The sequence below is a fragment of the Chlorocebus sabaeus genome, chromosome 15, assembly GCF_047675955.1.
Source record: "Chlorocebus sabaeus isolate Y175 chromosome 15, mChlSab1.0.hap1, whole genome shotgun sequence".
In the NCBI taxonomy this organism is placed as follows: Eukaryota; Metazoa; Chordata; class Mammalia; order Primates; family Cercopithecidae; genus Chlorocebus; species Chlorocebus sabaeus.
Genome location: NC_132918.1, coordinates 553,902 through 581,593, shown reverse-complemented (window position 1 = coordinate 581,593; position 27,692 = coordinate 553,902). Strand labels below are relative to the sequence as shown.

General features: G+C 42.5%; 1 protein-coding gene across 3 annotated transcripts in view; it reads right to left on the bottom strand.

Moving 5' to 3' along the window:
- Positions 1–27,692, bottom strand: part of SCN11A (sodium voltage-gated channel alpha subunit 11) — a 210,005-nt gene that overhangs the window by 107,218 nt on the left and 75,095 nt on the right. The window contains exons 3-5 of one of the 3 annotated variants that reach the window (XM_037988429.2): positions 11,268–11,408; positions 3,780–3,910; positions 1,516–1,789 (exon numbers count right to left, since the gene is read on the bottom strand). In XM_037988429.2, the coding sequence (XP_037844357.1) occupies positions 1,516–1,782 (267 nt within the window). In that variant the 5' untranslated portion in view covers positions 1,783–1,789; positions 3,780–3,910; positions 11,268–11,408. Of the gene's footprint in view, positions 1–1,515; positions 1,980–3,779; positions 3,911–11,267; positions 11,409–27,692 lie in introns of those variants that run through there. The other 2 variants (XM_007971729.3, XM_037988430.2) reach the window with 2 other exon arrangements.

Below are 27,692 nucleotides of genomic sequence, written 5' to 3'. Positions count from 1 at the left end.
AAGCTGCTTTCCCAGCTGGGCTCTGGTTTCCTCATCTGTGAGGTAGAGTGCTAATCATCATCACACATACCTCACATGACTGCTGAGGGCACTGGTCATGTGAGATGATGGGTGTGCAGAGCTCTAAACAGATATCATGTCTTCTGATTTAAAGGGAGGACCCAGGCTGAGAAGTGGTGGTCCTAGAATTACCACTCAGGCTGGAATAGTCCTGTTCTCCCAGGACTGTCAGCTGCACACCAAACTGCTGCCTGACTCATGGGCCTCTTCTCCAGCATTGAGGCAGAAGGAGACCTCTACAGTTAACTCACCTCCAACAACTACACCTCCAAGAAGACCCTGGAATCCTGGGGCATCAGAAAAAGGAGAAATATTGGAGTGTTTTTGCTCCTTCACTTCTTTCCCCTTGCTTGTCCTTCCTACTTATACTCTGCTTTCCTCTGTACATGTGGTCCTCATTTGGCCTGACGACCCTAAGTCTGTCCCAATTGAAGGACATGCAAATCAGGCAATCTTTCTTTGAAAGATCAGTTTCTTATGGATGCCAGCCAAAGATGCTCTCAGCATCCCATATTTTCTTGGGCTTCTCCAAAGCTCCCAGCCTCCTAGGCCTCTAACCTCAGTATGGCAAGGTGGTGTTTCCAACCTCTGCTGGATCACACTGCGAAGTGATGATGGCAAAATCTTCTGAGCCTTTCCTGAAAGGGACAAGTGTGCTCACAGCCTCAGGCTCTAAAACAGTCATGTGGGAGCTAAAAGTTTACATTTCCTCACTCAGGAGCCCCTTCAAGAAACCTTTACTAGACTTTCCCTGCAAGAACTGCATCCAGGCAGATAAAATAGCAAGGCTTTCACATATTTGCATTGAGTTTACATACAATCTGCATGTGCCCACTTGGTTACTATTTTCTTAAGTTTCATTTACTGAGCTACTATGCATCAAGTGTTGGTTTGAACCCTATCAGTCTCATTTAATAGCCTAGAAAGCCTATTATCCAAGAGTTTTTAAGGTACAATCTTGTCACTAAAATGAGCATTTCTGGACCATGATATTAATCCTTTGTATCAGTGTAATGCATTACAGTGATAAAGTGCTTTCCCAGCATGTCTATGCTTTAAGGTAGAAACATCAGGCATTATTTCTGTTACACAGATTTTCAAAGTGAAGATTTGTAAAGTGACTTGCCCAGAGTCATAAAGCCAATCACTTGAAATGGCCTGTACTTAACTTCTGGGACTACTAGTCCAGTCCTTTCCAGACTTCATTTTGTGTTTTCTCTGTTTTCCTTTTATCCTTCTGCAGTCCCTCATCCTCATCTTCTCCTCTAATACATGCATTGCAGAGAAAAAATGAGGACTGAAAGGGGTTTTCAGGACTATCAAGGCAATGCCAGGGGATGACAGCAAAGAAGAGGCACAGCCTGCCTGCTGTAAACTCCAAAAGTGCTGTTTGGAGAACCCATAACACCAGTTATAACTACATGGTTAGAACACCCCCACCTCCTCATGAAGTACCTTATGATTTCTGTAGAATGGGTCCAGGTCTTCCAGGGGCTTTCCTATGAGCTCACGAGGAATGTCGCCATAGAGATTGGGCAACTTCCTGGAGGCCTTTAGGTCAAGCTGAGGCCGAAGATGGGGTACTTCTCCTGTCTTGTCTTTAGACTTATCTTTCTCCTTTTGGATGGCAATCCGCTTCTCAATTGCAGCCAGAGAGTCAGAAGTGAAGGGGCGGAAATTCCGCTCATCTGGAAAGATTACTGGGTAGCATCTGTCATCCATCTTCACCCTCAGGACAGAGACAAGCCACAGATCCTCAGAAAGGCCTCAGGAGGCAGGAATAAAACAGCCTGCCCTAGGACTCCACTCTTAAAGGATGATGTCATAAGGATCTACAAGAGCTGAGCTGAGGTCAGGGGCCTTGCGAGCTGATTGGCTGTGAAGATCAGAAGAGATGACCACCACGGTGGGTATAGCAGACACTTTTGGCACAGACAAAACCAAAGCAGGGCATCATTCCTGGAGGGCCTGGCAAGAGATGGAAAGTTGCGTTCAGGAACAAGTGAGCAGAAGAAGCCCCGTCTCTAAAACTGAAACCCAGACATTAAGCAAGACAATAAGGCTGAGCCGGCTGAACTGCTGAAGTGGGACCTACAAGTAGCAGGCAAGTGGCCACCATGGCCCAAACAAGAGGAAAAGGAATAGGGGATTGACTGGGCCATAGGTATGGGTTGCAAAAGCAAAGCTGTAAGTGCATGGGTCTTTTCTCACATCCAGTCAGTAAAGTTCTTAAAATGTGATAAAACGGGAACAAAAGAGCCATAAACGTAGGCATGAACTGCGACCCCGTGCCAGCCCTCTCACTTCTAGGACTCTGACCCTAAGAAAGTGGAAAGGGTTTGTTAATAGGGTTACTCTACCACAGGATAATCGCTTCTTTGAGGACTTTCTCTACAGCCCTAAGGTTCAAGCTAAACACTGAAAAGAAGCAGTAGTGTTCAGGTTGAATGCCTATATTCCCCATGCCAGGCATCCTCTTTCTTTCTTATTTACTGAATGCTAATCTAGGGCTGACTCTTACACCCACTCCAGGAAATTATAGTAAGAAACCCAACATATCACCGGTTTGTTCGTTCAACAATTATGTGCCCTGTGTCTATGTAGGCACGGTGCCAGGCACTAATGGTGAAGAAACACAGTCCCTGGTCCAACACTTACACTGTCCTGGAGTAGTAGAAAAGACAAAGACCGGAAATTAAAATAGAACAAATGCTACTACAGGGAGAAGTAGTGGGGCTATGTCTATGCATAGGACAGGTATCTCAACATAGGATAGGCATCTCATCAGGGAATCAGGGATTGTTGTCCAAAGCTTTAATGTCTAAATTGAGACCTGAAGGAGATGTAAGACTTAGGACAAGAGAAAAAGGGGGCATTAGGATGCTGCAGGGAGAGCAAATATGTGTACAGGAACCCTCAGCTGAGAAAGAACATGATGTCCAGCAACTGGTTCTGTTTGCCAGGAATGGGGATTTCATGGAGTGGAACGGCTAATAGGGCTTTACTCAGCAGAGGGAGAGAGTGGGCAGGCCTGTAATCTTTGGTAAAGATCATGGACTTCCCCTGAGGATAATAGGGAATTACTGAAGATTTGGCTTTTCATTACTATTATTATTATTATTATAGAGGAGAAACACTATCAGATTTGGTTTTTAAAAAAAAAAAAAAAAAAAGAAAGAAAGAAAAAGAAAAGCCACTCTATTGGGAATTGCAGGGATATGGATGGAGCTGGAAGGCCCTTAGCAAACTAACTCAGGAACAGAAAACCAAATACCACATGTTCTCACTTATAAGTGGGAGCTAAATTATAGGAACTCAGGGACACATAGACGGAGACAACACACACTGAGGCCTATGGGAAGGTGGAGGGTGGAAGAAAAGGATCAGGAAAAATAAGTAATGAATACTAGGCTTAATACCTGGGTGACGAAATAATCTACCACAAACCTCCACGACACAAGTTTACCTGTGTAACAAACCTGCATGTGAACCCCTGAACTTAAAATACAAGTTTAAAAAAAAGTCCCTCTAACTGTTGGGGATTGAAAAGGCCTGAGATGGGAGGATAAAGGGGAGGCTAAAATCAGAGAAGTGAGCTTGGAAACTGTTGCAGCAAATCAAACCACAGGGATGATCCAATGACATGGACGGATTTGAGAGTTAATAAATAGCCTTGACATGTGATTAATGGTCAGAGAGACTTGAGGGATGGTCCTTACCAAGATTCCTGGCTTGGGCAGCTTGGAGGACAGCGTGGTCACACACTGAGACAGAAAGTGCAAGAAAAGGAGCGTGCTGCAAGGGAATAAATTTGATTTACAACACATGAAGCTGAAGCTGCCTGAGGGACCTGCAAGTGGAGAGAACTAAAAGGCTCTCAAATATAGGGAAATCACAGTTCACGCATGCCAGGCTCTGAAAACAGTGTGAAAGCAAAGAAAAGTAGTCAAAATTTATCTTGAAACTCCCTCAGGAAGGCACCATACTAAAGAGGCATCCCAACTCACTACTTAAATGAGTTCAATACAACCAGCTTTTCTTCCAGGGCCAGAACCAGGCACTCTTTCTTCAGGTTAGCCCCAAACAAAGTAGTTGGATTGTGTTTCAGGGCCATGATAAAAGCAATGTACGACCCTTCAAGTATACTATGATTAATATACTTGAAGGGCAAGTATGATAATTACTTATCATAGGAATCAAGTATGATTAGATCAAGCATGATTAGGGCAAGCAATGATAATACTGAGAGCCATATATCAGCTGAAACCGAATGTAGGACTGTAGATTCAGCACATTCTATCTCACACTCATCGAGAGTCAAGTTCATTACTGATAGGTCTGGATGATTGAATTTCCCACACTATTTAAATTCCCCCCTCCTCATGAACATGTATAATTGAATTTGTATGAATGAAGTGGGCATATAATGAGACTCTGCTGCATTTGATTCTAGAGCTCAAGAAATAAATTTTATTCAGAGCATAAGTCTTTTGCAGTGGGCACCATCTGGATGCTAGTCAATCCTATAAAACGGATGCTCTGTGAAAGACCCTGGATGGCAAAACCTGGACCCTATGCTCAGTTACAGCAAGAAGTCCAGTGGCGGGTGCTGCCATTCTAATGTGGCGATTAAAGAAGCAACCGGACACTATCGCCCTGCCATTTTGACCCTGGAAGATATTTTGCCTGGCTTCTTAAGAAAGAGAAACTTGCTAAAAATAAATAACACAAAATAAAACTGACAACCCCTGAAAGTGCACACATTAAAATTTGTTATAGATGATAAAAAAAAAAAAAAAACAAAACACACACACACACACACCTGAAGAACCACATCTTAAAAGTAACATTAGCCAGGCGTGGTGGCTTATGCCTGTAATCCCAGCACTTTGGGAGGCCAAGGCGAGTGGATCGCCTGAGGTCAGGAGTTTGACCAGGCGTGGTGGCTCACGCCTGTAATCCCAGCACTTTGGGAGGCCAAGGCGAGTGGATCGCCTGAGGTCAGGAGTTTGAGACCAGCCTGGCCAACATGGTGAAATCCTGTTTCTACTAAAAATACAAAAATTGGCTGGGCACGGTGGCATGTGCCTGTAATCCTAGCCACTCAGGAGGCTGAGCAAGAGAATCGGTTGAATCCAGGAGGCGGAGGTTGCAGCGAGCCAAGGTCATGCCACTGCACTTTAGCCTGGGTAACCCAGTCAGACTGTGTCTCAAAAAAAAAAAAAAAAAAAAAAAAGGAAAGAAAAAAAGAAAAAAGTAACATTGAGGCCAGGCGCAATGGCTTACACCTGTAATCCCAACACTGAGATGCCCAGTCAGACAGATTGCTTGAGACCAGGAGTTCGAGACCAGCCTGGCCAACATGGTGAAACCCCGTCTCTACTAAAAATGCAAAAATTAGTTGGGTGTGGTGGCATGTGCCTGTAATCCCACCTACTCTGGAGGCTGAGGCACCAGAATCACTTGAACCAGCAGGTAGGGGTTGCAGTGAACTGAGATCACGCTACTGCCCTTGAGCTTGGGCCACAGAATGAGACTCTGTCTCAAAAAAAAGAAAGTAACATTGAAAACTGCAAAAATTGACCCAGGAAAAGGAAAACTGAATAAAAATTACCCACTCAAATTAAGTCTGACAAAATCACATGCAGTATGCAGTAAAATTTCCTTATTTACTAAAAAAAAAAATTAATGGAAGAATCAAGTATTCTTAAATAAGTAAACTCAAGAAAATTAGACTGTGAAAATCAAGGCTGCATCCACAAAATAGACAAAATAGATAAATTAATAGAAAATCATGAGCTGTAATTGGTAATATTTGAAATGACTCAAATCTTTATGGTGAAATTTGTACAGAAATACTTAATTCTGAAAGTTTTTTGTACAGAAAATAGATTGCGTTACCAGAAAATTGATCAAAGAATTAAATTAGGTAGGCGCAATTATTTTCCAAGTCCTGCTAACAAATTTGAAGGTAAAATTTTCGGATATTGAATGACTCTTTACAAAAAAATGTTACTTGAGTATATGCTTTCAAACAATGAAAAGAGAATTCAGAAAACAGGATGCATGGAATCCAAGACATTGTGTCCTTAATCCTAGAGTGCAATAAAATATTTCCGGTCAACCACACATCAATAGGCTTAAGAAGTAATTGCTCAACCACCATGGCACATGTATACCTATGTAACAAACCTGTACGTTCTGCACATGTATCCCAGAACTTAAAGTTAATTAAAAAAAAAAAAAAAAACTGTAAGTTGGGGATCTTGGCCAGGCATGGTGGCTCACGCCTGTAATCCCAGCACTTTGGGAGGCCTAGGAGGACAGATCAAGAGGTCAGGAGTTCGAGACCAGCCTGGCCAACATGGTGAAACCCCATCTTTACTAAAAATACAAAAATTAGCCGGGTGTGGTAGTGTGTGCCTGTAATCCCAGCTACTCAGGAGGCTGAGGCAGCAGAATCACTTGAACCCTGGAGGTGGAGGTTTCCATGAGCCAAGATTGTGCCATTGCACTCCAGCCTGGGGGACAGAGGGAGATTGTCTCAAAAAAAAAAGAAGAAGAGGAAGAAGAAGAAGAACAAGCAATTGCTCCAACTGGATAGAAAAGTCAGAGAATCCTGGGAAAAATCTTTAAAGAAAATTTTAAGTAACAAAGAATATGTTTAAGAAAATGATTTTTCCACATGTTAAAACAAAGGCAATGAGAAATTCCATCAAAATAAGACATACTTCAAAAGTCATAGTTTACAGATAAAGCCAACTAAATGATTTGAGCCCTTATACCCTGCCATTTTGACAGGAACCTTAGTAAGGACCATCCTTCAGTATAATAGGAAAAATGAGAGCATTCATTTGACTTTGACTTTTAATGTGCAACAGTCAGTCAGTAACACCAGAGTCCATCCTTTTACCTTTATTACGGGTCCAAATATAGTACAGTTCTTGCTTTTGGAGAATAGTAACTACAAAATTATTATATAATTCAGGTTATCTATTAGTTTTTAATTTTCACAATCATCATAAAGATAGAGCAGAATTAATACAATTATAGAGTAGAATACAAATGCTATAAATGTTATAAAATTTTACTGCAAGCTGAAGTTGGAGAGAAAAAGTGAAGGGAAGATTAAGGATACCAATTTTCTCACCTTAAACATTTAGAGAGTCAAGGCACTCTATGAAAGGTTGGTCAAGCCATACAAAAATAAGTTTATTCCTTAAAATTACACAGATAAGTACAAAACCGGCCGGGCGCGGTGGCTCACACCTATAATCCCAGCACTTTGGGAGGCCGAGGTGGGTGGATCACCTGAGGTCGGGAGTTCAAGACCAGCCTGACCAACATGGAGAAACCCCGTCTCTACTAAAAATACAAAGTTAGCCAGGTATGGTGGTGCATGCCTGTAATCCCAGCTACTCGGGAGGCTGAGGCAGGAGAATCACTTGAACGCAGGAGGCAGACGTTGCCGTGAGCCGAGATAGCGCCATTGCACTCCAGCCTGGGCAAAAAGAGTGAAACTCTGTCTCAAAAAAAAAAAAAAAAAAGATAAGTACAAAACCAAATTTTAAATACAAATAACAAAAACTGGAAGAATCATGGGGAGCCCAGAACAATTACCATCAATAAGCTAAATTCCCCATCTCCCATAGGGACAATTCAAAAACTTCTACTCAAACTTGATAAATCAAGAAATAGCAGTATAAGCTAATTTAAAGTTAGAGAGACCCTCCACAAATATATACAATGATTATTTTGTCAGTTGAAAATAAAATAGTCCCTGGGCATAGTAGTCCAAAGAAAAAAATAAAATAAAACTTTAAAAAAATTAAATAAAGAGAGACAATGACCAGAATTAAAAACTAAAATGGTTAGAAGTGGGACTGAGCATAGAGGTGAAAGTGGAGACATTTTACTTTTCACGTTATATCCTTCTCAACATTTTCTCCTTCTAAGCTATTTGAATTATGTGCTTGTGTTACTTTTATAGGTTGCAAAAGGATTGTGAAAACCCTTCAGGGGATCAAAAAGTCTTCTGATTCAAACTAGAGAGACGAGATATCAAGCACAACGACAGACTCCCAATCCCCTTGGGCCATGAAGGAAACAAGCAGAATCTCAACTTGCATGCAGTCTTAAACTGGGAGGCCGGCTACACGCAGGTCACCACTTGATGTGGGGAATGACAGAGCCTGGGAGAGCAGTGAGGAGCCCCTGCAAGACCCTGATGAGCCAAGGGGCCTGTCTTGCAGGGTGGCCAGGGCTGCCTGTCACAGGGAACTCTGCAACCGCTCTTCTTGAGGACTGGCCTACTCCCGCCGAATAGACAGAAAGCAAACACTCACCTAGGAGAGAAGACTAAGACCTCACTTTCCAAAGCTGCAAGCTTTATAAAGTATTTAGACCCTAATCCCAGCACTTTGGGAGGCCGAGACGGGCGGATTACGAGGTCAGGAGATCGAGACCATCCTGGCTAACACGGTGAAACCCCGTCTCTACCAAAAATACAAAAAACTAGCCGGGCGAGGTGGCAGCGCCTGTAGTCCCAGCTACTCCGGAGGCTGAGGCAGGAGAATGGCGTGAACCCGGGAGGCGGAGCTTGCAGTGAGCTGAGATCCGGCCACTGCACTCCAGCCTGGGCGACAGAGCCAGACTCCGTCTCAAAAAAAAAAAAAAAAAAAAAAAAAAAAAAAAGAAGTATTTAGACCTGACCTCCCGTGGTTCATTCATTCATGTGGTGGGCACTGGGGATGCAAAGGGATGTAAAATACCAGCCTTCCAGGGTCTTCCAATCTGTGGGGACCAGGTGAAGAAATGACGGAGGATGAAACCACGCCACGTGTACGGCTGCACCAGAGGCAATCGTCTGGGACTGTGGGAGCCCTGAGGGGGCCATGGTGACGAGGAATCAGAAGTCATTTAGCTGGGAGGACAGAGGGAGGTGACCTGGACAACAGGCAACGTAGTGTGAAAACACTGAGGGTTGCACACCGGCTCCTGGCTCTTATTTATGAATTCGCCTGTAGTTATCAAAGTCATGTAGCCTCACTGTGCCCTCCAGCTCACTCTCCATCCTTCCCCACCCTGCTCAGTGATGCAAAGCTGACCCACATGTAGCCCCCCATGGGATCTCTCACACTCTGGCTTATGGCTGGGTTTGGTAGGTGAGAGGCATCCAGCAAGTGACCCAGAATATGATAGGAAAGCGAGGGCAGGGATTTCTCCCCCAGCTTTCCCCTGATGGTGGCCATGGGCCACAACGCTGTGAGGTGCCCATCTACAGGACTCATACTTCCCTTCCCTGGCCTCTTCTGATGTGGGGTGTAATGGCACCTCACTCTCACCAACCTGAGAAATGCACCATCACCTGCTTCTGTTACGGTACTCTGCCCACACCTTTGTAAAAAGTCCCTTTAATAAAATATCCTCACAATGTCCAATTTGAACATGCTGTTTCCTGCTGGGGCTCTGGCTGATAGAGTCATTCACTAAATACAATTTAGAAATCAAGAAAAGGAAATTATTACTCACAAGCCATAGCCATCTAATACATGCAAGTTTTAACATTTTGGTGTATCTCTTTGCAGTAGTCTTTTTGTCCGTATGTTTCACATGACTGTCATTGTCCTGTATAACAATTTTAAATGGTGACTTTTTCACTAAACCCTATAACAAGAACATTTTCATAAAGAAAGCTACCATTTCATAGTGTCTATGCTGTTCCAGGTGAAATTTGGGGTGTGTTAGCTAACATACATTATCTCATTTAACCCTCAAAACAATTTTATGAGATAAATATTATTCTTGGGGATTTCTGAAAGAAATGTTCATCTAGAATTAAGGTGGATTATTTATGGCCTTTTCTTTAAGGTCAGAGTCTTTAACCTTATACCTTCCTTGCCTGATGTTTCTAGCTTTCTCTTTTAGCAAAGAGCAAACTGACGCCCTGATTCTCATATTTTATCCTAACCAGTAAGGGAAATCACAAGACGTTTGCAACTGCTCACCTGGAACATTTCAGCATAGATGTGGTCCACACAATCTGGAATGCCAGAGGTCCACACTGAGGTTAATAAGAGCTATTAATTATGGGCTAAACAAAGGGGCAAATGCTTTAAATGGATTATCTTTCAGAATTTCCCCAGATCTACAAGGTGGGCATGATTACATCATCCCCATTTTGCAGAAGACATTAGGTCTTACAGAAATTGAGAAAACTTGCCTATGATCACATAAATAAGTGCTGGAAAATCTCAAGCTGAAACAATCCCATTGCAGGCCTTGTACTCTTAGCCACCATGCAATTCCACCTACGTGCCTAGTTCTTCGTACTTAAAACTAAGATATCCCCGGGGAGATAGGAGAAAGGAGGCAAGAGGAGAAAGCCTCACAAGCTTCTAACTGGGCTGGTCTGCGTCTATGGTAGCCTCACTATGTGTGACGTGGCCTCCCAGGACCTCAGCCCGCTGCCACCTCCTCATTCACATGTCAGTCCTACAGGAATTCCACCGGCCCCACCATGACACTCTCACCCACCACCCAAGTCAGACAGCTTAATGGTAGACATGCCCTACAGAAAGCCTCCTCATTCATTTTAGGTGTAACATGAACAAGCTTTTAATTTTGGTGACACATAATCCATATTTATTAACATAGTTACCAAAAAAATTTCTCTCTTTCCCTTTTCATAGATCCCATAAGAAAATCAGAAAGCAAACGAACATGATCAGAGTTTAATGAAATTGATCTCAATTCAAAGTTAATCCCAAGATTAGTTTGCTAGCTCTTCAGTAAGAAATCATGCATGTCAATTTCTGATTAAATAAATTGGCCACGGGTAATTCATAAAATATTTGGAGGATTTTTACCATCGCCTCAGATGGAGACAAGATTTGAGATGACCTTTTCTAGCAAGGTCCAATTGCTGACACAAAGTCCAGGGTTGCCAGCACCTATTAGGCCAGCTGGCCATCTCCTGTCCCTGTGAGCCCATGACCTCTCAGTGCATTTGACAGCAGGAAAAACAACCCGATGCGCTCCACCAGCTGAGCCATATATCTCGTACCCGCTCTCTGCTTCTAATTCGATCAGGAAATAATCACAAAAGTCCTGTACTCTATCCTGATGAGAAAAACAACCAAGTTCCAGGTGGCAGGTCCCAGACTTGAAAGAACAGAACAGGCCTGCACCCAGCCCAGAGGACTTACCTGACTTCTTGGTAAGGTGGCTCCAGACAGCAATCCCAGTGATACTTCTTGAAGCTCTCCCCAGAGCAAGTCTCTCAGCAGAGTTCGAGATCCTGCTCCTGGCAGCTGTCTGGAGCCCTTCTGGGAGGAGCGGCTTGGAAGCTGGGTGGAGAGTGTGGAGGAAGGCAAATGGGAAGAGAGCCAAAGTGATTCTAAAGAATTGTGTAGGAAACCCTGTAACCGGAGAAGTGACTGAGAGGGTACTTACATTTATACTTTGGAAGCATCTGCCTTTAATCAGTGCTTAATCTAACTCTGCAGAAAGCATCATTAATAAAGAAACAGGTTGTTGTTTTTTTTTTCTATGGCCTCATCCAAGTGGGTGAGGGAATACAGAAAAGTCTGTGTGAAAAGCCATATTGTGCTTCTGCATTCAACTTAAGCTGCAGGCCTCCTAACCCAGGGTTCTGGGGTCTCACCCCCCACAGGACCCACTGAGGCCCGTACAACATGGAATTGCTCACAGGGTGTCCGTTCGGCATCTCCTCCTTTCTCTTCTCTTGTGCCATCAACCTTAGGGTTCAGAACTAGAAAAATACAAATAACATGCATGCTTATGTGGTGGCCACCGGGGTGCCAAGAAGAACTTTTGGTCGTCCAGGCAACTCCACAGCAGACCTGTCACCAACCCAAAACTCCCCCAAGTAAGCTCTTACTGTTTTTTTTTTTTCCTGGGGAAAATTTAACTCTCCCTGGAAAGTATCACACCATAAGCTATTATCAGCCATTGTCACCTTCAGGAGACTAGCTGACAATCAGCTGAGATAAAGGGTACAGGGTGAGTGTTCACAAGGAAGTAGGTGCTTATGGGATGGAAAAGTAGTGCAGGATGGGAAACAGGAAATTTTGGTGCCGCCACAAGGGGCGCTGAATACTAGTTTCAGCTCCACCACTTCTCAGCTGCATGATAATGGACAGATCACTGAGTTTCCTGAGCCTTAGTTTTCTCCGTGTTAAATGTGATAATTCTTTCAAATCTTTTTACTGTTAAGAAGCAAATGCGATAATAGCTCTAAAAACACTCAGCAAACACTACATTGATGTATCTGTGGATTTTTAAGAGGAAAAATGCCTGGTTGCTTTTCTCCCCCCTACTAAGCCAACACCCAGGTCCTCTGGAGAGGAATTGAAACCACAGACATGGGATCAGCATCTGGCCTGGCATGGAGCATATGGCTTGGGTTTTTGAAGCAGGGATCAGAAATTCTAAGCCCTTGTCTGGTTTCACAGTAACTCTCAGAATAAGAGAAGACCAAAGAATAAGAGAGGTACTTAGAGTTAATAAGCACTGTTTACATAAATGCAACGTGTGTGTTTGAAAAGGTAAGAGGCCTCTAAATCCATTATCTTAAAGAGCCCTGGCCTTTTAAAATGTAGACTCTTTAAAAATATTATTTTTCCAGTGGGATTGTTTGGGTTTTTTTGTTACTGGTTTGTTTGAGTTCGTTGTAGATTCTGGATATTAGTCCTTTGTCAAATGTATAGATGGTGAAGATTTTCTCCCACTCTGTTTACTCTGTTTGTCTGTTTACTCTGCTGACTGTTCCTTTTGCTGTGAAAAAGCTCTTTAGTTTAATTCGGTCCTAGATATTTATCTTTGTTTTTATTGCATTTGTTTTTGGGTTCTTGGTCATGAAATCCTTGCCTAAGCCAATGTCTAGAAGGGATTTTCCAGCGTTATCTTCTAGAATTTTTATAGTTTCAAGCCTTAGGTTTAAGTCTTTAATCCATCTTGAGTTGATTTTTGCATAAGGCAAGAGATGAGGATCCAGTTTCACTCTTCTACATGTGGCTTGCCAATTATTCCAGCACCATTTGTTGAAAAGGGTGTCCTTTCCCCACTTTATGTTTTTGTTTGCTTTGTTGAAGATCAGTTGGCTGTAAGTATTTGGGTTTATTTCTGAGCTCCCTATTCTGTTCCATAGGTCTGTGTGCCTATTTTTATAGCACTGTTTTGGTGACTATGGCCCTATAGTATAATTCGAAATCAGGTAGTGTGATGCCTCCAGATTTGTTCTTTTTTCTTAGTGTTGCTTTCGCTGTATGGGCTCTTTTTTGGTTCCATATAAATTTTAGAATTGTTTTTTCTAATTCTGTGAAGAATGATGGTGATATTTTGATGGGGATTGTGTTGAATTTGTAGATTGCTTTTGGCGGTATGGTCATTTTCACAATATTGATTCCACCCATCCATGAAAATGGGATGTGTTTCCATTTGTTTGTGTCATCTATGATTTCTTTTAACTCCATCAAAAAGTGGGCTAAGGGCTGGATGCGGTGGCTCACACCTGTAATCCTAGCACTTTGGGAAGCTGAGGCCGATGGATCACTTGAGGTCAGGAGTTCGAGACCTTGGCCGAACAACATGACAAAACCCCGTCTCTACTAAAAACACAAAAATTAGCTGAGCATGGGGGCAGGCACCTATAATCCCAGCTACTCAGCAGTCTGAGGCAGGAGAATCACTTGAACACAGGGAGTGGAGGTTGCAGTGAGCCGATACCATGCCACTTCACTCCAGCCTGAGCGAAAGAATGAAACTCCATAAAAAAAAAAAAAGAAAGAAAGAAAGTGGACTAAGGACATGAATAGATAATTCTCAAAAGAAGATCTACAAATGGCCAACAAACATATGAAAAATGCTCAACATCACTAATGATCAGAAAAACGCAAATCAAAACACAATGCGATACTACCTTACTCCTGCAAGAATGGCCATAATTAAAAAATCAAAAAACAGTAGATGTTGGCATGGATACAGTGAACAGGCAACACTTCTGCACTGCTGGTTGGAATGTAAACTAGTACAGCCACTGTGGAAAACAGTGTGGAGATTCCTTAAAGAACGAAAAATAGAACTACCATTTGATCTAGCAATCCCACTATTGAGTATCTACCCAGAGGAAAAGAAGTCTTTATTTGAAAAAGGTATTTGCACATGCATGTTTGTAGCAGCACAATTCACAACCGCAAAATCATGGAACCAACCTAAATGCCCATCAATCAATGAGTGGATAAAAAAACTGTGATATATATATATGTGTGTGTATATATATATATATGTACATATATGAAATACTATGTGATTAAATAAACTGTGGATAAAGAAATTGTGATATATATATATTACTACGCAGACATAAAAAGGAATGAATTAACAGAATTTGCAGTGACCTGGATAAGACTGGAGGCTATTATTCAAGTGAAGTAACTCAGGAATGGAAAACCAAACATCATATGTCCTCATTGATATGTGGGAGCTAAGCTATGAGGATGCAAAGGCACAGGAATGATACAATGACTTTGGGGAGTCGGGGCAAAGAGTGGGAGAGAGGTGAGGGATTAAAAGACTACAAATATGATACAGGGTACACTGCTCAGGTGATGGGTGTACCAAAATGTCACAAATCACCACTTAAGAACTTACTCATGTAACCAAATACCACCTGTACCCCAATAACTTATGAAAAAAATTTGTTTTTAATTTCTAAACAGTTAAGTCACATTTAAGTCACATTCAGACTTCCTGAAGTTTCAAAGACTCTTTCTAGCTTCCTCTTTAAGGTAAATGCAAATGATTCCAAGTGTAAAGACTTAAGTGACAAAGAATAACACACACACAGGTTACTTGAATGGGGTTTGCATTCAGGACTTTTCTGTCCTGTGGGAAATTAAAACATGTCTGACAAATGGAACAGAACACCTGTGTTGAGTCCACATTGTAAGAGGATGTCAACATCAGAGACGTTCAGGAGGCCCCCCACATTTGTATCCTTGGAGCCACACAGCACATTGCCCTCCCTTGGTGATAGCAGGCAGCAAGACCCTGCCAGTCTCAGTCCTGCCATCTGATGAGGAGTCTGGCTTCAGCATCAGTGGCCAGGTGAGGTGCATCAGCTTTAGTGGCGGCTACACTGCCCATCTGCTCATTTAGCAAAGATGACACTGAGCCCCCACTACTGCAGAGCACCATGCTGTGTCCTGAAAACATCAAAACAAGACCTTAGCTCTTGAGGAGCATGCAGTCTGCTGCATGACAAAGAACAGGTGTGCTGAGAAAGAACCATAAAAAAGCAAGAGAGCACCAAAGAGCTGCAAGTAAGATACAGAGGCTTTCACAACGTGAGACAGGGGGCAACTCATGCTGGGATGGCTTCCAAGAAGAGGTGAGATTTAAACTGAAGCATAGAAGATGACTAAGAACTCAACAGGTGGAGAAAGTGGGGATGGGCTTTCCAAGAAAAGCAGGAGCAAGGGCACACAGGCCTGGAGGTACAAGCATGTGCAGACAACCTCAAGTGGTTTCATGAAGATGTGGTATTGCCAGCAGGAGGACCATGGAAGAAGAGGAAGCAAAGTTGAAGGAATGCTTTGCATGGCCTTGAATATCTCTTGCATATCACCAAGAAGTTCAAACCTGAACTTGTATTGATTCACACAGCAGGTCTGACACTGGCACCATCTCAAGCTCTTGATTACTTTAGGCATAACCACTAAGTCTTCTGTTTCCCTGATGTGTGCCACTGCTAACATCCATGCAAATAAACAGATGTCAATGGGCAACGTTCAGTGTAGGATGAGTAACATGCAGAAGAGTGAACAGCCAAAGTGAACAGAGCATTGTGTGGGGAAACTGAGAGTAAGCAAACCAAAAAGAACTGGCTGTGACTGATTCTGCAGAGACAGCTCTGAGGAAGCACAGAATCAGTGGCTAGGAAGCACTTCCTCCAGAGTTCTAATGGAGACTCCTAGCAGATCCTTACAGAAATCATGCTCATTGAGAACAGAGTTTCATGATCTTGTTCACTGCCGTGCCATGATTAAAACAGTGCATGCCACTTAACAGGTGCTTAATAATTGTTTGTGAATAAATACAATAACTGCTAACCTCCTCGTAGTCCTTTCTGAGACCAAGTCCTGGCTCCTCAATCTTATTTATCTGGTCCTGGGAAGGAGGCCCTGCCAGGCCCCCGTAAGACAACGTTTGTAAGATCTGGTTTCTCCATTCCCATCTTTTGTTTCCAGCCAGCTTCGCCCAGTGCAAGCCCTTTTCACCTCTCATCTTGACCATCATGAAGGCCTTCACAATTGACAATCTGCTCCAGTTCCCTCCTGGTAGGCTGTCCCTGTCCTGACCACCCCTGTCCCGGCCACATCTCGCTCTTCTCTGTTCTCTGCCCTGGCCAGGCCTTGTGGCCACTGAGTCTTGCTGAAGTTGCAGTGCTCTCCTCTTGCCTTTCTTCTCACTGCATTTCCCAATCTCTGAATTTCTGCTGCTCCTGTGAAGCCTTTCTTTTTCTTTTTTTTCCCCATATGACAAGGTGTTTATTGGAGTCTTAAGAATCGTAATTTGGAAGACACAGATTCAACTAGAAGTCAACTTGTGTTCCAAAGAGAGGGAGGGGAGTATGGGTTTTTAAAAGGAAGCCGAGGGCTGGATATGGTGGTGCACACCTGCAATCCCAGCACTTTGGGAGGCTAAGGCAGGAGACTTATGGGAGCCCTGGAGGTGAAGACTGCAGTGAGTTAGGACTGTGCCATGTTACACCACCCTGGGTAATAGAACAAGACCCTGTCCCTAAAAAAATAATTTAAAAAAAAAGGAAGCTGAGGATGATTATGCAAGTTGTTTTGAAAAATATATATATCATTGGTGGAGGCAGCTGGCTTAGTACCTGAGATCATTGGTTGTTTCTGTTCAGAAGTTGCAGCACTGGTGAAATCCAGCTGCTTTCCAGAATGTTGCTGTCAAGGTTGCAAATTCGAGGCAAGTTTCTGGGGGTTTTTGTTGTTGTTGTTTGCAAGGTTGCAGGTCGCCAGTCCTGCCTAGAATGGCTCCCTGACTTCACTTTAGAGATCTGAACCAGAGGGACACCATTTGTGTATCAGTTTCACATAACAAAGGAAATTAACATTTGTTGATGTCATAGTTCATTATTATCATTACAGATCATTCATTCATTACAAAACAAATAAATTACATAATTTGAGGTAGGAGTATTTTACCAAAAAAAAAAAAGATGAAGCAAGGTAAGAGGAGAAAGTAGCAAGGATTGTACATTTTTATTGCTATACAATATTTTACCCATTTATGGGGTATATTTGATTTTGTTGCATGCATAGAATGTGTAGTGACCAAGTCAGAGTATCTGGGCCAGTATCCATCACCTTGAATATGTATTATTTGTATGTGTTGGGAACATTTCAAATTCTCTCTTCTAGCTACTTTGAAATACACAATACATTGTTGTTAACTATAGTCACCCTGCTCTGCTATTGAACATTAGAATTTATGCCTTCTACCTAACTGTATGTTTGTACCCACTGACCAATCTCTCTTCCTACCACTGCCCTCTACATCCTTCCCAGCCTCTGGTATCTATTATTCTGCTTGGCTTCTGTGAAGCCTTTCTTGACCATGTTTGTGCAGTGCATTGCATACTTTCATGTTTCAAAATTATTTTCGATATTGCCTTTGTGTTCTGGTTTGAGTTCCCCCAGAAGCATTAGACAAGCACTTCAGCGTGGGAGTTCATTTGGAAAGTGATCTCAGGAAACAGGAATGAGGGAGTGAGCAATGGAAAGTTAAGAAGGAAAAGCCAATAAGGGGTGTGCACTTGAGATGATTACTGATATGGCCACCTGTGGCTCAGCCTCTCTAGAGACTGTCTGGGGAACCACATAGAATGTACTTGAATATTAGGAGGCTGAAACATTTATCCTCTGGCTTACATTCCCTATTGTCAGAGATGTCATGGTAACCAGCCTCCAAGGCAGCCCAATGATCCATATCTCCTGAAATTCACTTTCTTGTGTGGTTCTATCCCAAATTGAACAGGGTTGACATGTGTAACCAACAGAATATTGGAGAAGTGACAATGTGTAATTCCTGAGACTCAGTCATAAAGGGCATTGCATGTTTTGTCTTGCTGTCTTGGATTGCTCACTCTGGAGGAAGCTAGTTGCCATGCTGTGAGGACACTCAATCAGCCCTACGGAGATTCCACGTGGGGAGTATCTGAGGCCTCTTGCCAATAGCCAGCACCAACTTACCAGCCATATGAGTAAGTTGTCTTGGAAGCAGACCCTCTACTCTCAGGGGTTCATTTCCTTCCCTGGGCTATGCTTGTTTATGGGCTGAGAGAGCTCCCATGGCTTTGGAGAAAGCGCTGAGACAGAAAAGCCAAATGAAGCAAGGCAGACTCTTAAAGTGATACGCTGTCAGTATGCAAGGGAACTGTCCACCACAGCTTTAGCTGGAATCAGAGGTGGGCTGCTGGAATGTGGCACGGACGCCACAGCACCTGCTAGACTGAGCAACTTCCTAAAAGATGATTCCTGCATATTCTCATTTCCCCTCCCCAGGGCTCACCGAAGGGCTACTCACACATGTCAGTATTCACCAAAGGCATCAACGCCCAACTCATGAGAGCTCCTACAACACAACAGTGAAAACTGCTCCATCCTCTGACTTCCACTATTCATTCCTTGTACCTATTCTAAGTAGTTCACTCTGCTTCCAATTCTAATATATAGTATTGAGGATTCTTTTGGAACAGAACACTAACTAACCCTAGCTAGTACAAGCATAAAAGAAACCTTACTGGCAGAGAACACGGGTGTCACACAGAATTCAAGGGGAGAGAAGCTTCTGACCCTCATGGAGTAGAACCGAAGAATGAAGACCTGCAGGAAGTACGGGGAGCTCTGTGTCACCTTATGTCTTGCAGTTGTTGCTAGTCTACAGCCTCTTTACTCTCCTTTCTCAGTGTTCACTGGTTTTCTCTGATCCTAGTACACCTGACAGAAAATGGTCACTCTCAACCACCATGTTTACATGCTGCTCTCTCTCACTCCCAGATACAAAATTCCTAGGGAAGGGACTGAATGGCCCCACCTGGCTCAGGGGCCTCACTCTGAACCTCAACAGAGGCTAGAGAGATGGAGGTCAGCTGCCCCTGCCGAGCTGGTGGACCAGGGAGAAGCAATCCCTAAAGAAACCCCCAATGAGATAGCAACATTATAGCAACGTTTTAAGGATTAAATGAGGCAGTATGTCAAAACTTCCCTTCGTATACTCTAAAATGTTATACAAAGGTACAACTTTATTGTTATTTGGGAACCAGTAATAGTGTAGAGGGAAAATATCCATGCCTCCTCCCAACACACACATGCACACACACATGCACGCACACATGCACACACACATGCACACACACATGCACACACATGCACACACACAAGCACACACACATGCACACACACATGCACACACACATGCACACACACGCACACACACGCACACACACACGCACACACACGCACACACACATGCACACACACAAGCACACACATGCGCACACACATGCACATACACATGCACACACACATGCACACACACGTGCTTACATATGTGCACACACATGCACACACATGCACACACAAGCACACACACGTGCTTACATATGTGCACACACACATGCAAACACACCCACACAAGCACACACATGCACACACACGTGCACACATGTGCATATACATGTACACACATGCATATATGCAAACACATGCACACCTGCACACACGTGCACACACATGCATGCATACACAAACACACAATCACACACATACACACACATGCACACACACACGACAGAATCAAAGACCTGGCCTGGAGCCTACCTTGTTCTGCCACCTAATAGCGGTGTGATCTCCTTTTGAACTTTCTGAGCCTCAGTTTCTTCATCTAGAAAATGGTACTGATAACATCTACTACATAAAGTTTTCATGTATTTAAAGGATCAGGAGATAACACTTTATAAACTGTAAAGTACATGCGAAAATAAAAGCATATGGTTGTGGTAATAGTGTTTATATATGTGGTCTCCCACTAGCTACCATGTCCCTACCCCACACACAGATACAAATACATACACACTCCAAATTATTTATGCCCATCCCAGCCCCTACCTACCACATTTAAGCCCCAAGTAGCAGCTGCAGTGGCTTGCTGACTATTTGCGCAGGAGGGTGCAGGGAAGAGATGGTTGGAGGGAGGAAGAGAAGGAACAAGGCAGGCAGGCACGCTGCCAGACTGAGGCTAGGATAGGTGGCCAAGTCTACATGGAGGCCCAGCGAAGGGACTGGCTGGAAGTCAAAAAGGATATAATTAACTTAAGAATCACCATAAACTTGTTGCCATTCTTAATAGGCTTCAAATATTTTCTCAATTTACCCTGGCCTCATTCTTCCTGGTTTGCCCTTACTGGGGAGGAAGGAGGAGAAAAATCTTAAAGGGGCAGCGCCACCAAGCACATAAGAGGGAGGAACAGGTCTAAGCTTTGAACACAATCTCAGCGGCCTGCTGTGACATCAGCTGCCTGCACGGCCCCTCCTTAGGGAACACAGGGAGTGAGGGAGTTGAGTTGTAGTGACAGGAAGAAACACACATGTCTGACCTGGCTGTGAAGCTGCCATCCCTGGCCCTGTGGTCTAGGGGCTGCAGTTTAGTGTCCTTTGAAGAGTCAAGGGAGGGTTGCCTTGTGATGCTCCCTGTATTTGGTCATTTCAGCTTGCCTTGTTTTTTCCTGACTAGGCAGAAAGTGCATGTTGGTATTTCTGGAACAAGTTTAAAAGCTTCTGGAAATGAATTCACAATGTGCATAAGAAAAGAGACAGTGTCTGATAACCGAAGTTCAAGTTCAGAAGCAGCATGATTGAATATCACAGGATCAGCTCCTCACTCCACCGTAAGGTAACTGCTTAATGCCAAAGCCTAGTCTTAAGAAGGCTTGGTTCTCTCTTTAAAATGGAGAACACAACCCCGCCCCCGAGTCTACCTCCCACATAAGTGGTCCAATGGAAACCTCCAGGCTTGCCTGCCCGTGTGGCCATCTTTTGAATGCTCCCTTTTATCTGCAACGCAGATGTTAGCTGCCTGTTTCTCTGCTGTCACCTGTATCCACTCCTGCTGCCCCTGGCTTCTGGCCCCTCAAAGAGCCTGCTCTCAGGAAAGCATTATGAGCACCATAGATCTCACCGGTGTTTCTGTAGGGGAGAGAGCGGAGGAGGGTTATACTGCACAGCCCATAGCAAGAAGGGGGATCTCTCTTGGCCTTCCCTAACCCTACTGGACCCTCGATTGTTTCTATTCACCTCCATTTCCTGCCATCTTTCCTCTCAGGAATGAAACAAATTTCGATACTGTTTCCAATCTTAAAGATGCCACCCCCTGTAATTTTTGCATGCATGCCCTTGGGATCTTACTCTCTATCTCACTCAATTTACCTGAATATTTCTTTCAAATAATATGCCCTCTCCAAAAGAAATTTTAGTAAAGAAAAATGTCACCAGCTCATTATATTGTCATAATTTGGAATTAAAGGTATCTTTCTTTTTTAGTTTGCTGTCAATTTTATATTTAATCTTAGAAATTAAAAATAGATACTGGAAATCTTAGTTAACTTTTTGGTTGAGGCCTGGCCTTTCAGACACTATTCAAGAGGCCTTGAGGTGAGTGTGTGTGCCTGCTTATAGATGTCTAGAGAGTCAGACCCTCGGGGTCCCTGCTTAGCTCACTCTTCCTGGATCATCTGTGGTCCATGCTCTGGGCAGTCCAGACTGTTAGCCTCTAGGCTCCTTGGACACCAGCAAGACCCCTTTCCTATGGCACTCAGCATGATGTTGCCTTCTGAGAAGAGGTCGGAACCATGGGCCATGGGCACACCCTGACCATGAAGGTTTCATTGTGCCCCCAGAGCTTTGGGACCTTGCTCAAAAGGAGGGGCATGTGTGGGTACTCTTTCAGCCCCTCTGAAAACCCAGACTTCCTGATCTCCCAATCCCTAGACCCATCTTCCACCATTAGGGAGCATAACAGGCTTTGAAGTAGAGGCAGAGCTGCTACCAGAGCCCCAGTGGAGGGTCCAGGGTCTCACAGCCTCAGCAACTCAAAGCTATAGACCCTGCTGCCATGGCTCAAATCCAAAGATGTAAATGTCTGATATGTGTCCCTGAGAGCTCAGCTGTGCATTCACACTCACCCATACACTTACACACACTTTTTTTCTTTTCTTTTTCTTATTTTTTTAAGGGACAGGGTCTCTCTCTGCTGCCCAGGTTGGAGCTCAGTGGCGCAATCATAGCTCCCTGCAGGGTTGACCTCCTGGGCTTACACACACATACACAGAGCTCAGCAAAAGAGACAAGTGAAAGAAACAGACTCTAAAACCTAAAACGTCACTGAGGACACCACCTAATCTATTCTGGACGGTTGGACTCCCTTTACCCTAGAGGTAAGGAAACAGAGGCTCACAGGCCAGGTGATCCCAAAGCGGAGACAAAAGAGCAAGCAGGCAGGTAAAGGGCCTTACTAACTGGGCCCTGGCCTGGCTAAGGCTCACCTCTATGTCCTCACTCTCACCTGCCCTCATGCCAGAGGCTTGTTCCCACAGCCACATCTGTGCTTCTGCTGGACCCGTATGTGAGCTGCCCTCTTCTTTACTTCCTTTCCAAATCCATACCAACATTCAGAACGGGTTCAAGCCCTCTTCTGCCATGGAGTTTTTCTCACAGCAAGATCTGACCTCTCTTGGGCCCCAGTAGCCCAGCCAATGACACTGACAAATACCATGTGCTCCTTCCTCCCCTCCCTGTTTCTTGGTGAATAAGCCCTCATCTCCTGGGTGGGCTGAAAGCTGGTTCAGGGCAAAGACTATGCTATTCTCTGTATGTCTCAACACCCAGCCTGGGGTTCATGCTCATAAATTAATATTCAATTCCTTATTAACTGGGACAAAGATGTTGGATGGGAGAAGGGCTCAGCTGCTTCCAGAAAGACACTTGTGCTTCAAAGCTTAAGGAAGGCAGGAGGCAGAGAGGGAGGGAGGGGGAAGAGGCACTCACTAAAAGCTTATGGAGTACACAGAAGAGCTGAGCATCAGAACAAAGACTCATTTAAGAGGGCAAAGGAAACACTAGATGGCTGTTAATGGTGAACTGAATATGATAAATTATTTCTTAAATTACTTGGTTTCACTCCTTGTTGTTATGTACAGTTAATTGGAGGGAACAAAATGCTGCCACAGAGAAGAGCTCAGAGCTGTGCCTGCCTGGATGGTGGAGGGAGCGGGGAGCCTTGGAAGCCCCCTTGCAGCCTCAGATTTTTCACTTCTCCAGGACCACGCAGCCACGATGAAGGGCTGACAAACCACCGTTCACTCCCCAGCTTCCTGCGGTGACCCAGGTCTTTTTACCTATGCTCTGGTCCTCTAGCAGGCTTGAGTCATTGGCAGCCCAGGTAGCCCAAGAGAGAGAGAATCAGAGGTGAGCTGAGTGGCCAGAGGTCACCTAAAGGATGCCCCAGACTCTGAACACCAACCAGGCCCCAGGTGTCTCTCACCCGAAAGAAAGCTAGATGGCATCAACAGCAGATTTAATCTCAGTTAAAAACTTGGACTGTGACTCTTTTTTCCCTTACGTTTCATATATATGTATACACACACACACACACATACACACACACATATATATATGTACACACACACACTGAAACACACTGAGGTACACTGAGCGTTTTTACCAAATTATAAAGCACTTAGTGGAGAAAGGGGTCAAAGGAGACATACAGAAATGAGTAAGACACAGTTTCTGCCTTCACTTACTGGGGAAGACAGATACAAGTACATTGAATTTATTGTGGGCTGCATAGGAAAAAAAAAAAAGTCTTTCTAACACTTAATTCAACACAAAGAATCTGTTAGAGTTTGGGATTTTATTAATAATCCTGTGGCCAAAGGGAGAAGAGGCAGGCAAAGTGAGCTTGATAACACTGTCAGCAAAGAAAAGAAATTGAGGGACATGTGTTACGGATCAGGATTTCACACAAAATGTTTACATGAAAATTAATTAATGAGGCTTGGAGAGTTTTCATTACATTATATAGGAGACAATATTAAAATGTTGAAGTCCACATGTCTACAAGATACTTTAATAACTACCATCAAAAGGCATTTTTATAATTACAGAAGTAGAAAAAGAAAGTGATAAGATGTAGCACACGTATAAGTTTGAAGACCATGTCATTTTTTCTAAACAATATTTAAATTTACATTTAATCTTATGTTTAGAAACTATTCTCAACCTTCAGTTTTATCACAAGAAAATGTTTTTAACTGCTATATTCGTTTGAATAAACTTTTGAATAAATAAATGTTATCTCAGGATGAAAAGCTTTTTCACAAGTCTGTTAATTAGAGGCTCATGGTCTCTTCTTGCAGTCAGAAGTCAACAGTAACACCACATAAATGGTGTTGAGATACACACACACACACACACATATATATATATAATTATATGTAGCAAAATCAAAATGCTAACAAAGAAAGGAATATGAGATAATGGTTTTTATATTAAACAACTGTGATGCTTAAAGAAGAGCCTAGAACGACAGTTCTATCAGTATGGATAGCTAGATACCTTAAATAATTCTTGCTAGTAAAACAACTAAAATATTAGATAAAATATTAAAAGTTTAAAAATTAGAATATTTAAAAAGCTCTGATGATTTAAGGACTCTAGAGATCAATATAAAACAGAAACCTCTGGGTGGAAGAGAGTGTTGGAAGCAGCTTTGACCTGAAGGATCTGTGCCCCACCTGAAGATCTTAGGCTTCCACTTGGATGACTGCACAGGGTTGAGGCAGGACAGAAAGCCTGGGGGCCACCTAAAGTGGAATATTTTAAAGGAGTTCATTGTGTAAAGCTGGAGCATCAAAGGGCTCCACTTACAGTGTAAGGTGAACAAGAAATAAAATCTCTCTTTAGAAGGAGGCTGGCAGATGCCAACACGAATTCTTTCTGAAGGAGTTCTACTGTGACCCAGACCTCAAGCAATTCCCACAAATAAGATTTTAGTAAAAATATCACCTTACGATCAAAATCACAAAACATACAAGGAAATAAGTCACCATGAGTGAGAGCCAAAGTAATAGACAACACAAAGACTTAGGAACTGAAATTAATAGATAGAAAATGTGAAAACTAATAGAAGAGCTGAAAAACATGAGAGTACAAGAGATCATAAAGAATAATCTTAGAAAATTTCAAAATTAAAGAAGCAGAATTTCTAGAAATAAAAATAATTAACAACTGGGATTTACAAATGTAATGCACAAGTTAAACAGATTAGACATATATGAAGAGAAAGTTAGTAAACTAAAAGGTAAATATAACAAAATTAAACTGAAGTACAGCACAGGAATACAAAATGACGCAAATAAGAAGGGTTGGGACACGAAGAATGAATTAAGAAGGCCTAATTCAAGGCCGGAAGCAGTGGCTCACACCTGTAATCCCAGCACTTTGGGAGGCCAAGATGGGTGGATCACAAGGTCAGGAGATCGAGACCATCCTGACTAACACAGTGAAACCCCGTCTCTACTAAAAATACAAAAAAAATTAGTGGGGCATAGTGGCGGGCGCCTGTAGTCCCAGCTACTCAGGAGGCTGAGGCAGGAGAATGGCGTGAACTCGGGAGGCGGAGCTCGCAGTGAGCCGAGATTGCGCCACTGGACTCCAGCCAGGGCGAAAGAAGGAGACACCCTATCAGGAATTCACTGACCACCTTGTCAAGACCCACACCAGAGTATCCGTGCAGCGGACCCAGGTTCCAGCTGTGGCTACAACATAGGGTTTTTATACAAGAAAAATAAAGTGAATTAAGCCTGAAAACAAAAAGAGAGCGAGATACCATCTCAAAAAAAAAAAAAAAAAAAAGAAGGCCTAATTCAAGTCTAATTGAATTTCTAAAAGGAAATAATAGAAAAAATAAGAAAAACAATATTCGAAGTGTATTATAACAATGGAGAAATTTCCAGAAGTATTGGGAAATGCCAATCTTCGAATCTAAGAAGTTCAATAAATCCAAAGTGAAATAATTTTTAAAATCAATAACTACATACAAAATAGTGAAATTTTGAAACATCAAAGGCAACTAGATTCTGAAAGCCATATAGAAAATATAGATCATGTACCAATGAATGGCAATTTAATTCTTGGCTGACACCTCAATATCAATAAAAGAATACAGAAATCAGTAGAGTAAAATGTTCAATATATTGAGAGAAGAAAAAACCCAAAACTGTCAACCTAAACTTGTATGCCGATAAAAACTCTTTCAAAAACAACAGTAAAATATAGACAATTTCAGACAAAAACTAAGAAAAGTTTATCATTAAAAGATCCTCACTGAAGAAAATCCTAAAAAATATACTTCAAGCAGAAGAAAAATATTTCCAAATGCTAAGTCTGAGACACATGAAGGAATGGTGAGTAAAAACATCAGTGGATATGAATAGGGTGATACAGCTAAGCAAACTCTGACTCTGAAGTTAATAATAACACTAACAATAGTAATAATGTCTAATAGAATAATGTCTAATTCGAGGGATTAGAAGGTAAGCTGGAAATAAAATACGGAATAACAAAAGCATCTAAATTGAGAGAGGCTAACAAGAATTAAAGCATTCTCAGATCCTCGTACTGGTCTAATTCAGCAGGATTAATATATAGGTTGGTTTTGGTTTAGTGCAGGCATATTAAAATAACTTGCTCAACAAATTGTTCAACTTCTTTAGCAAGTTGAGCAAGTTGTTCAAGTGGACATAGAGTGGGTAACTTTTTCCAAACAAGTCGCAAAGGAAATTATAGTAAGAAAAGGAAAAGAAGTCAAAAATGAAGATTGTTAAACATTATGTAAAGTGACATAATACAGTCACAAAAAGATAAATATTATATGATTACACTTATATGGGATACCTAGCCATTCATAGAGACAGAAGGTAAAATGGTAGTAGCCAGGGGCCAAGAGGAGGGGAGAAAGAGGAGTTGTTTAATGGATATAGAGTTTCAGTTTGGGAAGATGAAAAAGCTCTGGAGATTGATCTCACAACCATGTGAATGTACGTAACACTATTGAATGGTACACTTTAAAATGGTAGAGATGTTAGGTGTATTTGCCACAATATTTTAAAAGGAAAAAAGAGAGGAAATTGTTTAGAATGTTTTTAACCATAAAATGAGGTATAAAGAGAAAACACATAATAAGCATAAGATAGTGTAAATATATCTTAATATATCAGTAATCACTTTAAAATTCAATAGACTTAACTCTCCAGTTTCAAACAGTGTTTTCATATTGGATTTAAGGTAGCAATCCAGTTACATGCTTGTTATGAGATATAATTAAAATATAAGAAGACAGAAATATTGAAAGTCAAAGAACAGAAATATATATACTGTCACAAACCAAGTTTCCATACTTATGAGGACTGTTTCTTAGTTTTACATACTCAAAACATCTACTCACACCTCCCACAAGACACTTTT